General features: G+C 32.3%; 1 protein-coding gene across 1 annotated transcript; it reads right to left on the reverse strand.

Annotated features, from left to right (window-relative positions):
- Positions 1–1,893: 1,893 nt before the first annotated feature.
- Positions 1,894–11,493, reverse strand: LOC129757418 (nuclear pore complex protein Nup88-like). The gene is made up of 4 exons (XM_055754635.1): positions 10,695–11,493; positions 2,562–3,658; positions 2,242–2,490; positions 1,894–2,166 (listed from the first exon to the last, which is right to left on the reverse strand). The coding sequence occupies exons 1-4, from the start codon at positions 11,001–11,003 to the stop codon at positions 2,100–2,102; spliced, it is 1,722 nt and encodes a 573-aa protein (XP_055610610.1). The 5' UTR covers positions 11,004–11,493; the 3' UTR covers positions 1,894–2,099.
- Positions 11,494–15,237: the final 3,744 nt, after the last annotated feature.

Genomic DNA, 15,237 nt, shown 5'->3' on the forward strand with positions numbered 1-15,237 from the left:
ACTTCGTTTGCCACACGAAATCACCCACCGGTTGCTGATCCGATCCGATGCTGACTGACGCTTGCATTGTAGCTCGTACGCATACTAATGAGGGAGATTCTTATGCCTACCCTGAGAGAATGTGCTTACACATTCATACGTCCATTGGCGTCCCACACAAGTATTATCTTAATTTTCTGTTATTCTAGAAAATTAAGGAAGTTAGAAAACTTGAAAAGTTTATGAAAACGAAAAGATGTATAAAAAGGAATAATAATGAAAGGTAAAACAGATTTTCAAAAACTCTTAAGAATTAAATAAATAAATAAAAAATCATGTCAAAAATTGAAAAAAAATTAAGAAAATTAAAAAAAATAAATTTGCAAAATAAGTGAGTATAAGGAAATCAAAATAATAATAAAAAAAAATAAATAAAATTCAGGAAAGGAAAAACAAAAAGAAATGAAAATTTCTATAGGAATATAGAAGTTTTATGAAACTATTATATCGGTTATATCAGTAAATTTTTATATTTTTTGAGAAAGAATTTTTAAGAATTTAAAGATTATAGAAGTATAGAAGATTAGAATTTGGTGAACGATGTTAAAAATTAGGAAGGGGTAATTTTATTTTGAAAACTTTTCATCACATTTCATCTCTTTGTTCCCGAAATAAAAAATTAGATATCAAGAGAATTAAAAAAAAACAGTAAACTATCAGAGAATTTTGATAATCAAGAATTTTAAAACATTGAAAAAAAAAGAAAAAAGCGATTCAATCATGAAAATAAGGAAAGAGAAAAATCTATAGAAAAATTAAAAAGCTAGAATTTAAACACAATTGAAAGAATTCGGAAAATAAAACAAATCAAGAAGGTTGAGAAATGTATAAAATGAAGAGATATATAAAAAAATGAGAAATCGAAGAATATTCTGGCTTAGTTGCCAGACATGGTTTAGCAATTCCAAATCGAATCTTGGATCCCACAAAATCTTAAATTGAATTATAATTTTTACGATAAATTTCACACAAGCCTTTTAAATTGCCATCATTTTTTGCTTCGGATATTCGAGCAAGAGAGTCGGTCTAGTAATTTTCGATAACACGATCACGACAATGAGACACAAGCAACTCTTGGATAGAAAACGTCGTCTTCCGTATTTTCACCTTCCACTTCTTCCGCTAATTAGAATTTCATAATAGCGTATCGTTAATTGATGTTTTGTTTTTGGAATGGAAACTACGTGCGTTGGAAAACGTAGGCCTACAAATATTATCGACTGCTTGAACCATTCGTTGCATTTTACCTGCTGTGACAATACTGTTTTACCCCATTGAAAGAGATTAATATTCTCTTGGTGTAGGGAGTAGGGATATTTCCCTAATCTTTGTCTTATAATTTAGAATTTTGAATAACAACTAGTATCAGAATTAAAATTTGATCTAAAAGAATGATCGATTAAGTCCGAATACGTTTGGATTTAAATAAAAAACAATCCAACTGATTTAAAAGAAAAGTTATGAAGGGACAAATAATAGTAAAATTAGAACTGTCAAAATCAGTCCTTTCAGAAGGGTATATTCTTTAAAAGTCTGTAAAATACTCAATTTATTTCATGGTAATTTAACAATTTAACCAAACGATTTAGTAGGAAACATGAAACAAGAAACTCAACAAGTGGTTTTCGCAAACTGCGAGAAGCTTCGAAGCTCAATATTGCACCCAACGCTTGCATGCAACCCCACGGCAGGCGAAATATTTCACACATGCAATTCATCGAAATTTTTCACGCCAAGCTTTCTGTTGCGGTTGCAAGATTTCTTTCAAATCTTTTAAATTGGCACATGCAGGTGGCAGCACTAGTCATGGATAATGTTCGGCACTAGATGAGAATAATTTTTTATTTTCGATTAACATTTATTGAGACATATGAGTTGTGATAAGTTCGAAAACTGACAAAGAAAGGTTTTTTTCATCATATTTAGATTGTCAGTTAACAAATATTGACAACAAAGGTAGCTTTCAAAGTCTTGAATGGGACGTAAAAGGAGAAAATGATTCTTTTCGTTAGTTATGATGAGCACGTGTTTCGAAACACGTGTGACACTTTTTATAGTTCTCAAGCCAAATTGAGAATGTTGTTGGCTTTCTTTATGTCGTTTACATGTCCCTCGATTTGAACGTACCTGAAAATAAAGACGTAGAGGTTTACAAAATAGTGACAGAATTCCTTAGAGTTAAAAAAGAGAAAAAAAACTCACATCTCGCTGATGATGTGTTTGATGATTTCCTCCTGTTTGCTGGGCAGCGAAACGATCCGTTCGTTTTCCGACTTTTGTTTCTGTTCGATCTGTACCTGCTGGGTGGTGATCTTTTGCTTGGCCAGGTCCACATTCTTCTGCAGCTTCTTGGTGGCTCGGGAGATGTTGTCGATCATCTCGGCGTAGGTTTTTTCTGAGAAGGATCCCTTCGGTAGTCGAAGGGTGGCAAGGCGAACCACTTCTTGAGCTCTGTTGGTGGATTGGAAATAATAATCAGTAAGTCTTTTTTTGTTTACTAAACTATGTAAGTCAATTGTTACCTTTTAAAGAGCGCGCTCTGTTTATCGCAGATATCCTCGTAGTTCTCGGCCAAACGTTCCGCCTTCTCTCGGATTTCCTGTTTCTCCAACTGAAGTTGACTGATTTCATCGAGCTGTTGTTCTTTGAGAAGCTTCAGTACATGAACTCGTCGGGCGATCTCCTGACGGGCTTTTTCATGTTTTACAAAGTAATGCTCTCGAAGCATACGAGTGGCTTGTGTCAGCAGTTCGAACGACTCTTGGGCGGAAGGTTCGGTTGATTTGTCCAGCTTAAGAATGGGCTGCGTTGTACCGGACTTCAGGATCGATTGGATGCGATCCTGGAAGGAGTCTTTTAGTAAATTTCTCAAAGGCGAGTCTGTTCCATTAGAGGACTTCGCAGACGTTTGTACTTTGATGTCGCGAATCATGCTGTGATCGGCAATAAGATCTAAGCTCACAACCTGACCGGAGGCCAGCTGAAGCACATGTCCCGAAGGGGACTGTAAAAGGGCAAACCCTAGAATGGGGTTCGAATTCTTACTTTGGAATGCCTTGGTACAGACAACGTACTCAGCATTGCTATGCGTGTTAAAAAGTGGATACTTATCGGTAGTATCTTCCAGGCTTTCAACAAACTGGGACAGTTGTCTGGTGAAGTCCAGCGTTATTGCATGTAAACCCGCATTGTGGTAGGCAAAATAACGAGATTCATTCAGAAGATCCTTCTTCAAATGAATAGGACAGGAGTAGGATCGTGTTTCGTCAACTCCAGTCAGTCCAAGCTCGAGTTCAACCGTTTCCAGCACTTGCAAGTACCACTCACATGGGTAAATCACCAAACTTGAATCCAGTTCCGTGAAGGAACGTTCTTCGGGATCTTGAACCTCCAACATCAGCGCGTGGTGGGTCTTTCCGTTGCTTTCTGCAATGATAATCGTGGGGGGAAGCGACGGAACAACGACCAGGGAACAGGAATCCAATCCATAGTTGTCATTCACTTGTGGCAAGATTGAAAGTGGTCCTTGCAGTTTGGGCCTGTCCGAATCAATTCCGGCGCATAGAATGTACACGTTTCCGTCACCCCGGAGGATCACGATGGGCCATTCGACTTTTTGCTGTAATTAAAAAATGATTAAAAACATGAAATTTGATCCGGAATCTGAAATTTGAAGCGGGAATTTGAATCTGAATCGGAAATCTAAACTTTTGACAATTGAGTCTTTTTTGTGATTTTTGTCAATTTGGTCAAATTCGTTAATATTGTCAATCTTGTTGATTTTGTCAATTTAGTCAATTTTGTCAAATTGGTGTTTTTCTTTTTGTCTTATTTTTTCACATTTGTCATTTATGTCAGTTTTGTCAATTTTCTTAATCTTGTCTGCTCTATTACATTTGTAATTTTTGTCAATTTTCTCAATTTTGTTTATTTTATCAATTTTTTTAATTTGGTCTTTTTTATTTTGTAGTCTTTTTTGTCTTTTCTGTAATTTTTGTCAATTTTATTTATATTGTCAATAATTAAAATTTTGTCAATTTTCTAAATTTTGTCAATTTTCAAAATTTTGTCAATTTTCTTAATTTTATCTGTTTTGTCAATTCTTTCAACTTTGTAAATTTGGTCAATTTTTTCTTTTGTGTCTTTCTGTGATTTTTGTCAATTTTAAAAATTTTGTCCATTTTGTCGTTTTTGTCAACTTTGTTAATTTTTGTCAATTTTGTCAAGGTTATCGATTTTATTTTTTGTTTTTTTTTTGTCTTTTTTGTCTTTTATGACAAATTTGTCATTTTTTTTTAATTTGTCAATTTTGTCAATTTTGACAATTTGTCATTTTTGCCATTTACGTCATTTTTGTCAATTTTATCAATTTAGTTTTTTTTTTGTATTTTTAGTCTATTCTGTCTTTTCTATACATTTTCTCAAGTTTATTTATTTTGTCCATTCAATGAAATTAGTAAAATTTGTGATTTTTTTCAATAATGTCAATTTTGTTAGATTTGTCAGTTTTTGTTATTTAAGTCAATTAGGTCTGTTTTGCTCTTTTGTCATTTTCATCAATTTTGCCAATTTTGTATTTTTTTCTTTTTTGTCTTTTTTGTCTTTTTTGTCTTTTTTGTATTTTATTCTTTTTTGTCTTTTTTGTCTTTTCTGTCTTTTTTGTCTTTTTTGTCTTTTCTGTCTTTTCTGTCTTTTTTGTCTTTTTTGTCTTTTTTGTCTTTTTTGTCTTTTTTGTCTTTTTTGACTTTTTTGTCTTTTTTGTCTTTTTTGTCTTTTTTGTCTTTTTTGTCTTTTTTGTCTTTTTTGTCTTTTTTGTCTTTTTTGTCTTTTTTGTCTTTTTTGTCTTTTTTGTCTTTTTTGTCTTTTTTGTCTTTTTTGTCTTTTTTGTCTTTTTTGTCTTTTTTGTCTTTTTTGTCTTTTTTGTCTTTTTTGTCTTTTTTGTCTTTTTTGTCTTTTTTGTCTTTTTTGTCTTTTTTGTCTTTTTTGTCTTTTTTGTCTTTTTTGTCTTTTTTGTCTTTTTTGTCTTTTTTGTCTTTTTTGTCTTTTTTGTCTTTTTTGTCTTTTTTGTCTTTTTTGTCTTTTTTGTCTTTTTTGTCTTTTTTGTCTTTTTTGTCTTTTTTGTCTTTTTTGTCTTTTTTGTCTTTTTTGTCTTTTTTGTCTTTTTTGTCTTTTTTGTCTTTTTTGTCTTTTTTGTCTTTTTTGTCTTTTTTGTCTTTTTTGTCTTTTTTGTCTTTTTTGTCTTTTTTGTCTTTTTTGTCTTTTTTGTCTTTTTTGTCTTTTTTGTCTTTTTTGTCTTTTTTGTCTTTTTTGTCTTTTTTGTCTTTTTTGTCTTTTTTGTCTTTTTTGTCTTTTTTGTCTTTTTTGTCTTTTTTGTCTTTTTTGTCTTTTTTGTCTTTTTTGTCTTTTTTGTCTTTTTTGTCTTTTTTGTCTTTTTTGTCTTTTTTGTCTTTTTTGTCTTTTTTGTCTTTTTTGTCTTTTTTGTCTTTTTTGTCTTTTTTGTCTTTTTTGTCTTTTTTGTCTTTTTTGTCTTTTTTGTCTTTTTTGTCTTTTTTGTCTTTTTTGTCTTTTTTGTCTTTTTTGGAATCCAAAATTAATCTAAAATTTGAAAATGAAATCTGAAATCTAAATCTACAGCGTAAATCTGAATCTTCAAAATGATTCTGATAACTGAATTTGAAATTTGAATCTGTTAACTCTCATCCGCCCCCGAAATTTTTACCCGATACATTCCTTGAAGTGTCAATTTGACACTCCTGACTAAAACTAATATACTCTCTTATTACCCAACCGATTTGAAAACCTCGTAATGTAACTCAAATATGTGTCTCAGACATAATTCACCTACAACACTTCAATTTTCCGTTATATAAAGTCTAAGCAAAAAAATCCGAAAAAACATGCTTCGAAAAAAAGACTGTAGATCAGCTACGGAATTCTTAAAAATATGTATTAGTGTCCAAGAAAGATGAAGTTAGAAGCTATACGTTGCATATAAGGATGTATTTTTTTGAAATTTGAAATTTTTTGAAAAGATTTTTTTTAAGATCATGTCCACAAATAAGGTAAAAAATTGGTTAAAACCGTGCTTTTCAATCAATGAACCGTCAAAAAAATTTAAGTCACATCAGATAAATTTTGAAAGGAGGATTGGGAAGTTGACGTAATTTGGCACATTTAAGAAATTTTTAGATTGTCAAAAAACGAAACACAGATTTTTTTTATAAATTTTCACAAAAAGCAATTTTTTTGACTTTTTGTCAATTTTTCAATTTTTCCTGATTTTATTTAAAATATTTTATTTCCATTCATTGAAGAAAGAACCGCAAAGGACAAACAAAAAAATGGAAAAAGTGTTGTAAAAACCATACTTTTCGTCAAAATGAAATGAGGATTGGAAAGTTGACGTAATTTTCCACTTTTTAGCATTTTTAGACTGTCACAGACACGGAATTTTTGATGAATTTTCAAAGGTAGCTGCCCCTAGAACTTTTTGTCAATTTGCATTTTTTTTCAGATTTTCTTGCAAAAAATTTGATATCCATTCATTAAAGAAAGAACCGCAAATGACAAACATCAATAAGGGTCCGTCCATAAATGATGTCACGCAAAATTTGGAAAAAAATTGACCCCCTCTCCCCCCCTTGTCACATATTGTCACAACTTCCGTCACCCCCCCTTTTTGTATTACGTCACGTTTTCATCAACCCCCCCTCCCCCTGGGATAAAATTTTGAACTCTTTAGAAATTTGATTAAAAATGTATCTTAATTTTAAATTCATCAGTTTTATTCGAAGAATTGAAAAAAAGGTTTCAACTTTTAATAAGCCTTTGAGAATAGCCAAGCATTCCTCGTCACGTTTTGCCACAATTTAAGTGTTCTTGTAAACTTTCTTATGCTCATAAAGTTTACGTAGTATAATCTTATTGAATTTAGGATAAAATTATTTGTTATTGTTTTGCCTTTTTTTTGTAACAATATGTGATGTCACATTCAAACTGACCCCCCCTCCCCCCATGTCACAAATTGTCACAAAAATCGAAACCCCCTCTCCCCCCCTAACGCGTGACATCATTTATGGACGGCCCCTAAGCATAAATATATCATGGAAATCAAAATTGACCCCCAATCGATTTAATTAACCTTCCAAAGCCGTTCGCAAAATTTCCGTAAAAATCTATTTTTGATAAATTTGACCTGCAGTTTACGTACGTTCTCCTGGCCGCAAGTATTGACCGATTTCGATGAATTTTAATTCATTGTATAGATAATTTATTCTAGTTTCTCAATATTGAAAAATAAAGTCGAAATATTTTACGAAATCACCAATAGCTGATTTCGAATGAAAAAAGTCCCGAAAAAGAGCTCTTTTTAGAATGCCTATAACTTGAGACAGGTTCCAAATATTGCGCTGATTTTATAATATTTGGAATTGTCAAGAATAAATCTATCCATGGATGTATAAATTTTTGGTGGTCCAAAGGAAGTTTTGGCCGCTATCCCGGAACTTCCGGTAGAAAAAATTCTTACTTCAAAAAAGTCATCCAATTTTGGCTTTGCATTGCTGTATCTCGGTTACCAATGGATCGATTCTCTAAATTCAAATTTTAGTTTTTTTTCGTAAACTTTATTATTATTTTTGTAGAACATAGTTGGTTCCTCAAAAATCTCAGTTGTTCAGTATATGGTAATGAAACTCACATCTTTTCTGTCATTTTTCAAACTCCCCCTCGTGTCGGTGGGTTTACGCCATTTTGTTAGCGTGATTTCTCGAAAATTTGAACTCAAATTGGTCACTTTTTATATACCTAGAGATTCATTAGAATCTCCTCTTTCGATTGACATACATTTTGTGTGGTGTTTTGAAAATTTGTAGCAACGTTTTTCGAATTTACTGAAAGCTGCCAGATTTCAACCACTTTGGTCCACGTTTTCAGCAGGTTGGTGTACAAATCTCGCACCCCTCACGTAGCCGCGGGAGAAACAAATCCTGTAGCTCTCTTTTTGTCGCTCACCAAATCTACCACCCAAGCCAGCAGCAGGAGGAACTGCCGTCTCGCCGCGTGGTTTGTTGATTGATTGTGCTGATGCTGATGCCTCTTTGCGTAGTAAATGTTTTAATTTTAAAATAGAGAAAGATTATTTTTCCAAATTGGAATAAGCTTCTTGAATCTTTTCAGATATTTTATCATTAGAATTCTTCAGTGATACATTTGTTTTGAATGTTATCATGATTCTTTTCTGAATTTTCTGAATTTAGAATTCTTCAGTGATACATTTGTTTTGAATGTTATCATGATTCTTTTCTTTTATTTCAAGCAGTGTCTACTGCAGGAGACACAAAATCTATGATTCAAGTAACAAATATTCTGAAATTTTAATCAGAAACTTTAATCAGAAATCGGAATTTGAATCGGAATCTGAAATTGGAATCTAAAATTTGAAATTGAATCTGAATCCGAAATCGAAATCTGAATTCTGAATCTGAAATCTGAAATCGAAATATGAATCTGAAATCTGAAATCTGAATCTGAAATCTGAATCTGAAATCTGAATCTGAAATCTGAATCTGAAATCTGAATCTGAAATCTGAATCTGAAATCTGAATCTGAAATCTGAATCTGAAATCTGAATCTGAAATCTGAATCTGAAATCTGAATCTGAAATCTGAATCTGAAATCTGAATCTGAAATCTGAATCTGAAATCTGAATCTGAAATCTGAATCTGAAATCTGAATCTGAAATCTGAATCTGAAATCTGAATCTGAAATCTGAAATCTAAATCTGAAATCTGAATCTGAAATCTGAATCTGAAATCTGAATCTGAAATCTGAATCTGAAATCTGAAATCTGAATCTGAGATCTGTATCTGAATCTGAAATCTGAATCTGAAATCGAATCTTGAAATTTAAATCTGATATCTGAATCTGAAATCTTAAATCTGCAATCTGAAATCTGTAATCTGAATCTGAAATCATGGACGTGAACTTTAGAAATGTTACCCATCTATTAAAATATTATATCAAAAAAGATTCAAGCAATTCCTATAACAATAAAGCATTCATTTCGTTATCAGCATCAGCACAATCAATCAACAAACCACGCGGCGAGACGGCAGTTCCTTCTGCTGCAGGGTTGGGTGGTAGATTTGGTGAGCGACAAAAAGAGAGCTACAGGATTTGTTTCTCCCGCGGCTACGTGAGGGGTGCGAGATTTGTACACCAACCTGCTGAAAATGTGGGCCAAACTGGTTGAAATCTGGCAGCTTTCAGTAAATTCGAAAAACGTTGCTACAAATTTTCAAAACACCACACAAAATGTATGTCAATCGAAAGAGAAGATTCTAATGAATCTCTAGGTATATAAAAAGTGACCAATTTGAGTTCAAATTTTCGAGAAATCACGCTAACAAAATCGCGTAAGCCCACCGACACGAGGGGGAGTTTGAAAAATAACAAAAAAGATGTGAGTTTCATTACCATATACTGAACAACTGAGATTTTTGAGGAACCAACTATGTTCTACGAAAATAATAATAAAGTTTACGAAAAAAAACTAAAATTTGAATTTAGAGAATCGATCCATTGGTAACCGAGATACAGCAATGCAAAGCCAAAATTGGGTGACTTTTTTGAAGTAAGAATTTTTTCTACCGGAAGTTCCGGGATAGCGGCCAAAACTTCCTTTGGACCACCAAAAATTTATACATCCATGGATAGATTTATTCTTGACAATTCCAAATATTATAAAATCAGCGCAATATTTGGAACCTGTCTCAAGTTATAGGCATTCTAAAAAGAGCTCTTTTTCGGGACTTTTTTCATTCGGAACCAGCTGCTGGTGATTTCGTAAAATATTTCGACTTTATTTTTCAATATTGAGAAACTAGAATAAATTATCTATACAATGAATTAAAATTCATCGAAATCGGTCAATATTTGCGGCCAGGGGAACTTGCGCAAACTCTCGGGTCATATAGACCCGAACAGCCTAATTACGGATTTTTTTGAGGGAGCACTTCCGGTTGTCACAGGAAGTTGCCTGGTACTACAAAATGTGTATTTCGTGATTCCCCAGGGAGGTTTTTAAAATCAAATTTTTGCGATTTTTTCTCGAAGAGTTATGATGATTTGAATGTGCGCTTCGGGTCATATTGACCCGAACGACTTTGGAAGGTTAACTATGTTTGTTCAAATCTTGAAATATTCTTACAAAATGGACATAACATTTGCCAATAAAGACCGTAATACTTGTTAAAAAGGAAAACTGAATTTGGATTGTAGGATATCTAAAATCAGAATCTTAAACCAGAATCTAAAAATTTAACTTCTGAAAGCACCCTTTAAATTATGCAATTTAAAAGGAGTACGTCATGCTTCAAGTGAAAACTCGAAAGAATAAGTGATGATACGGAGATTTTCAAAACTCATTAGAAAAGTGACACTTGCCAAACAATCGCCGGTCATTGGAAAGTAGCATGCCATGGATGGAATGCAGGCAGCCTGGCCATGTCTCTAGCCCTAAATCCGGCACACAAAACGCCTACTAAGCTAAGCAAACATAAAATGCACCGTTTTCTGTCCGCAGATCCTTTACTTGGTCCGAGTCTCTCTATCTAGTCTAGTAGAGCATAGGTATAGCATAAAAGTTCTTTTACCTGTTCATTGGAGGTGCCACCCAATCTTTTGCTGCCGGACACGTATCTGTTGCTGCTGCTGCTGATGCTTGTCCTTCCACGAACGTCACTGCCACAATTGGCGACCACACGTGGCGGTGCAATGTCAAAATCAACGGCCGTGTCACCGAGGCTGCCGAGATAGTCCACCACCAGTTTGGCTGACGAAGGGGTTGCCGTTACCGAGTTTTCTCCACCATCCGCTAGGCTTCCGCTGCTGACGTTGGCCTTTGTCGTTGTCGTTTTGGGGCCACTTCCGGCCACGCCACCACTGGTGTTGCTAATAAGCATCGGCGAAGGTCCTACGCGCCAAACGTGACGGAGCGAGTCCACATCGTAGACGCTGGTTGTTTGGTTGGGCGAAACGATAAAAGTGAAGAGAAAGTGTTAGGCACGGTGGTTAAGAGATCATGTTTCGGGGTTTTGTGCTGCTAGGCCCACTATAAGAGTAGGAATATTTGGTGGGATGTTGAATCAAGTCGGAGGCTGAGCTGATTCTGATTAGAGCTTATCCTCTAATCCGGTGCCGACTGGTGTCCTGTTGAATCATTCGAGGCTTTCTCTAAGGGAAGAAAACCTCTTACCTAAGTGATATTTGAAATACCGGCAGACACATTTTGAAAATTATTTTCATTAATTTTACAGTGATTATCTCCATTTAAAAATCAGAAATAAAGTTTAGTTCTGATACAGTGAGCGAAATAAGAATAGTACCACTATGTTTTTTGCTTGTTAAAACATGAATGATTGAAAATCAAGAAAATTTTCTTCTACAGTTTATTCTGAATTGTTTAACGGATAAATCAAGCATAAGTTTACTTTTTTTTAGACGTAGCAATTGGCGTTGAGGACCAAAAATGTGAAAAAAGGGTGCGGGGTGGTCGCGGTACACCTCAGGTGAAAATTAAAATTAAAAATCATATTTCGTCAACAACTCAAAAAAGCGACATAAGTTGGTTTTGTAACATGGTGAAATCGATGGGAAGGATTTTGAACTGGTCTTAGTGTTCAAAACCTCTTATATTTTTTTGAATTTTGACTGCCCCGATTTTCACCGCGGAAATGTTCTAATATTGGGATCGGGATTGGGAATCGAAATAACATCAGTTTTAAGAAGCTTTGAACACTGAGATTGGTTCAGAATTCAGCTGTTCTGCAAACTTTAGAGGTGAATCAAGTTATTTCCATTGACACATTTTTTCTACACTTATTATAGCTTTGTTATGCAGAAATATGTAGATTTGATTTCAATGAAGATGTTTTCAAATCTGTAAAGGAACGGAACTAGAAATTATTAGGGCATTAGCAAAGTGCCTTTGTTTCGAATATTTATTTTAAAAAATTATGCCGTTTTGAATTCGAAGTATTTGTAAGATTTTATCTAAAACCTTTAGCTCTGATGATATTGCGTTTTTAAATTAAAAAATTATTAAGTTTCGAGTAAAATCAATCATTGATAACGAATGAACCGTCAACCCTCTTGAAAATCAAAAACAGATTTCAAATCTTGTTATTATCCTCCATTTGATCGAGAATTAAGATATTAACTAACCATTAGAGTTTCAGAGAAACAAATGAGAAACTAAAAAAAAACCCCGGTTTTCTCAAAAGTCGCAGTCTTCGGAATGGGTACAAAACTTTCGATTTCTCACTTCTTTCGAGTATCATAGAAATTTTCTATTTTTTGATAATAGATTTTAAAAAGATTTTAACCTTTTTTTAAGTTAATCTTTGAATCTTAAAAATTGTAACTTTTAGAAAAAAAAGCAGTTTTAGACTTAACGCCCTCAAATAAGTTGAAATTAGCTCTTAAACCTTTGGCACCACGGAAAAATGTGAATTCACTTACCTTGTATTATCCAACAAAAGAAAAAAAGGAGTAAAACCAATCAATTCTCATGCAATAATTTAATTATTTTGTATGTTTGTTGAAACAAAACCTCTTTAAAAAATTCAAATACAATGATATTTTTTGAAGTATTTTACTCAAAACACAAATATTTTTAAAAGGAGGTACCATGCAATGTTGAATAAATATTTTAAGCTTTGTGTCTTAAAACACTTTCATTAAAAGGCTCTAATAAAAGCTTTACAGTGGTCACATAAAGTCTTATTTCAAGGGCATTTCAAGTAAATTTTAACTGAAATATTCATTAATTTTTTTTTACGAATCAGGTAAAAATCAGTTCATTCGCAATTTTTGTAGACATTCATAGTTTTCGTAACATATTCAAGGTTTAAAAACTGTAATTTGAAGTTCTCTGGATCAATTATGACCATGATGATAAACTATGTATCGAGAAAATTAAATTTAAAAAATCAACCTAAAATACAGTTCCCGGATGATTTTTTTCCCAAACAGAGCTGTTTGACAGAAAATCGTTCCCTCAAATTTTAAGAGATGTCGAATTTGTTGTTATTATGCTGTATAAAAAACCGTGCCATGCATAAAGCTGATTTGTAGATTCAGTTTTTCAATTTCTGCCTTGTTTTAATTCTTGAATACTATCACTGGATAGTTATGATAATAACACAATTTTGATATCTGGGTTCCGGTGAAAATTGAGTTTTAAACACAAAATCAATTGACGAGAGAAACGAGTAGTTTTTAAATTTCACAACTTATGATTCTGTAACCACACAATTCCCGTTTATTCCCAGTTTTCCCGGTTTGTACCGACCCTGTATCCGACCTATGTCTATAAAATTTAAAATTTACGTATTTTTTAGATGTTTGCGATGCAAGAGAAAAAGAAAAAAAAATTGCACAGTTTCCTTTAAAATACATCATTATCAAATTGATAGTTGACAAAACCGTTGAATAATCAAAGAATCAAAAGTATGCAAACACTGTCAGATTGTCCACAAAGTTCAAATCAAGCATTGGAATATATCCATTTTCACAATTTTCAATTTTGAATAAGCGACGAAACTAAGTGTAAATTGCTGAAATTTTTCAAAAAAAATTCTCCAATAAGCTGAAAGTTTCACCTTGTTATGAGTCTTTCAAACCTAACCTCAAATAACATTTTTTGCTAGTTCCAGAGCTCGTAAGCTGTATACCGTAGGCAATGAGACAGATGATTTCTAATGGCCGGCAAAACTTATAAAAAAACCCAATTTCAAACGAATTCCAGCGTTTGAATCCTATAACATGTCTGCTCGTAGCAAGGTCCTTAGCATACTAAAGTATGTACATTAGACCGCTGCAAAAAATGACATTTTGCTCCCTTATGTTTTTTCCATGACTTTTGGGTCATCAAGCATCCGTGTTAAATCTGAGCTGAGTTGCTTGATTCCTGAGTAAGCGCAACGAATTTCTATTTTGTATGGAAATTTGTATGGAAAAAGAAATTTTTGCACATTAAATCATACAGAAAATTCAAATAAGCTTGAAATGAAGTCGGTTTTTAATTTTAGTTTTGACAATTCTTAAGCTTCATTTTTTGCGAACATGAAAAGTAGCTAAGAATTTCATGAAAAAAATTATAACCATTTCAAAATAAAAAATCTGAATCCATTGAAAAGTATTTAAAAATGGCAGACTTGCTAGAGCTTTTAATAATTGCATGAAATTTTTTTGCAATCTATATATATATATATATATATATATATATATATATATATATATATATATATATATATATATATATATATATATATATATATATATATATATATATATATATATATATATATATATATATATATATATATATATATATATATATATATATATATATATATATATATATATATATATATATATATATATATATATATATATATATATATATATATATATATATATATATATATATATATATATATATATATATATATATAATATATATATATATATAATATATATATATATTATATATATATATATATATATATATATATATATATATATATATATATATATATATATATATATATATATATATATATATATATATATATATATATATATATATATATATATATATATATATATATATATATATATATATATATATATACATATATATATATATATATATATATATATATATATATATATATATATATACATATATATATATATATATAAAAATGAATTTCTGTCTGTCTGTCTGTTCCCTATAGATTCGGAAACTACTGAACCGATTTGCGTGAAACTTGGCAGGTGGGGGTCTTGGAGGCAGGGGAAGGTTCCTATTATGGTTTCAGACCCCTCCTTCTCTCAATAAGGGAGGAAGGGGCCTCCCAAACAAAAGACAATTTTTTGCATAACTCGAGCACCCATCAAGCAAATGGTATCAAAATTGGCATGGGGTGGTATTTGGGTACGAGAAATATTTCTATGAATATTAGGTACCCCTCCCTCCTCTCAGTGGGGTGATAGGAAGGGGGAGGGGGGCGACCTTACAATTTTTCATATAACTCGAAAACTAATCAAGAAATTGGAACCAAATTTGGCACGGGAAGGGATACAAAAAATATTGCAATGATTATTTGAGACCCCTCCCTCTTTCCAGTA

The sequence above is a fragment of the Uranotaenia lowii genome, chromosome 3, assembly GCF_029784155.1.
Source record: "Uranotaenia lowii strain MFRU-FL chromosome 3, ASM2978415v1, whole genome shotgun sequence".
In the NCBI taxonomy this organism is placed as follows: Eukaryota; Metazoa; Arthropoda; class Insecta; order Diptera; family Culicidae; genus Uranotaenia; species Uranotaenia lowii.

Bases quoted from the DNA above. Each gene is read 5' to 3' on its own strand.
- LOC129757418 (XM_055754635.1), bottom strand. From the start codon at position 11,003: ATGCTTATTAGCAACACCAGTGGTGGCGTGGCCGGAAGTGGCCCCAAA. The intron at 3,659-10,694 runs GTAAAAGAACTT...TTTTAATTACAG, and splicing joins GTGGCACCTCCAATGAACAG to CAAAAAGTCGAATGGCCCAT. The intron at 2,491-2,561 runs GTAACAATTGAC...ATCCACCAACAG, and splicing joins CAGAGCGCGCTCTTTAAAAG to AGCTCAAGAAGTGGTTCGCC.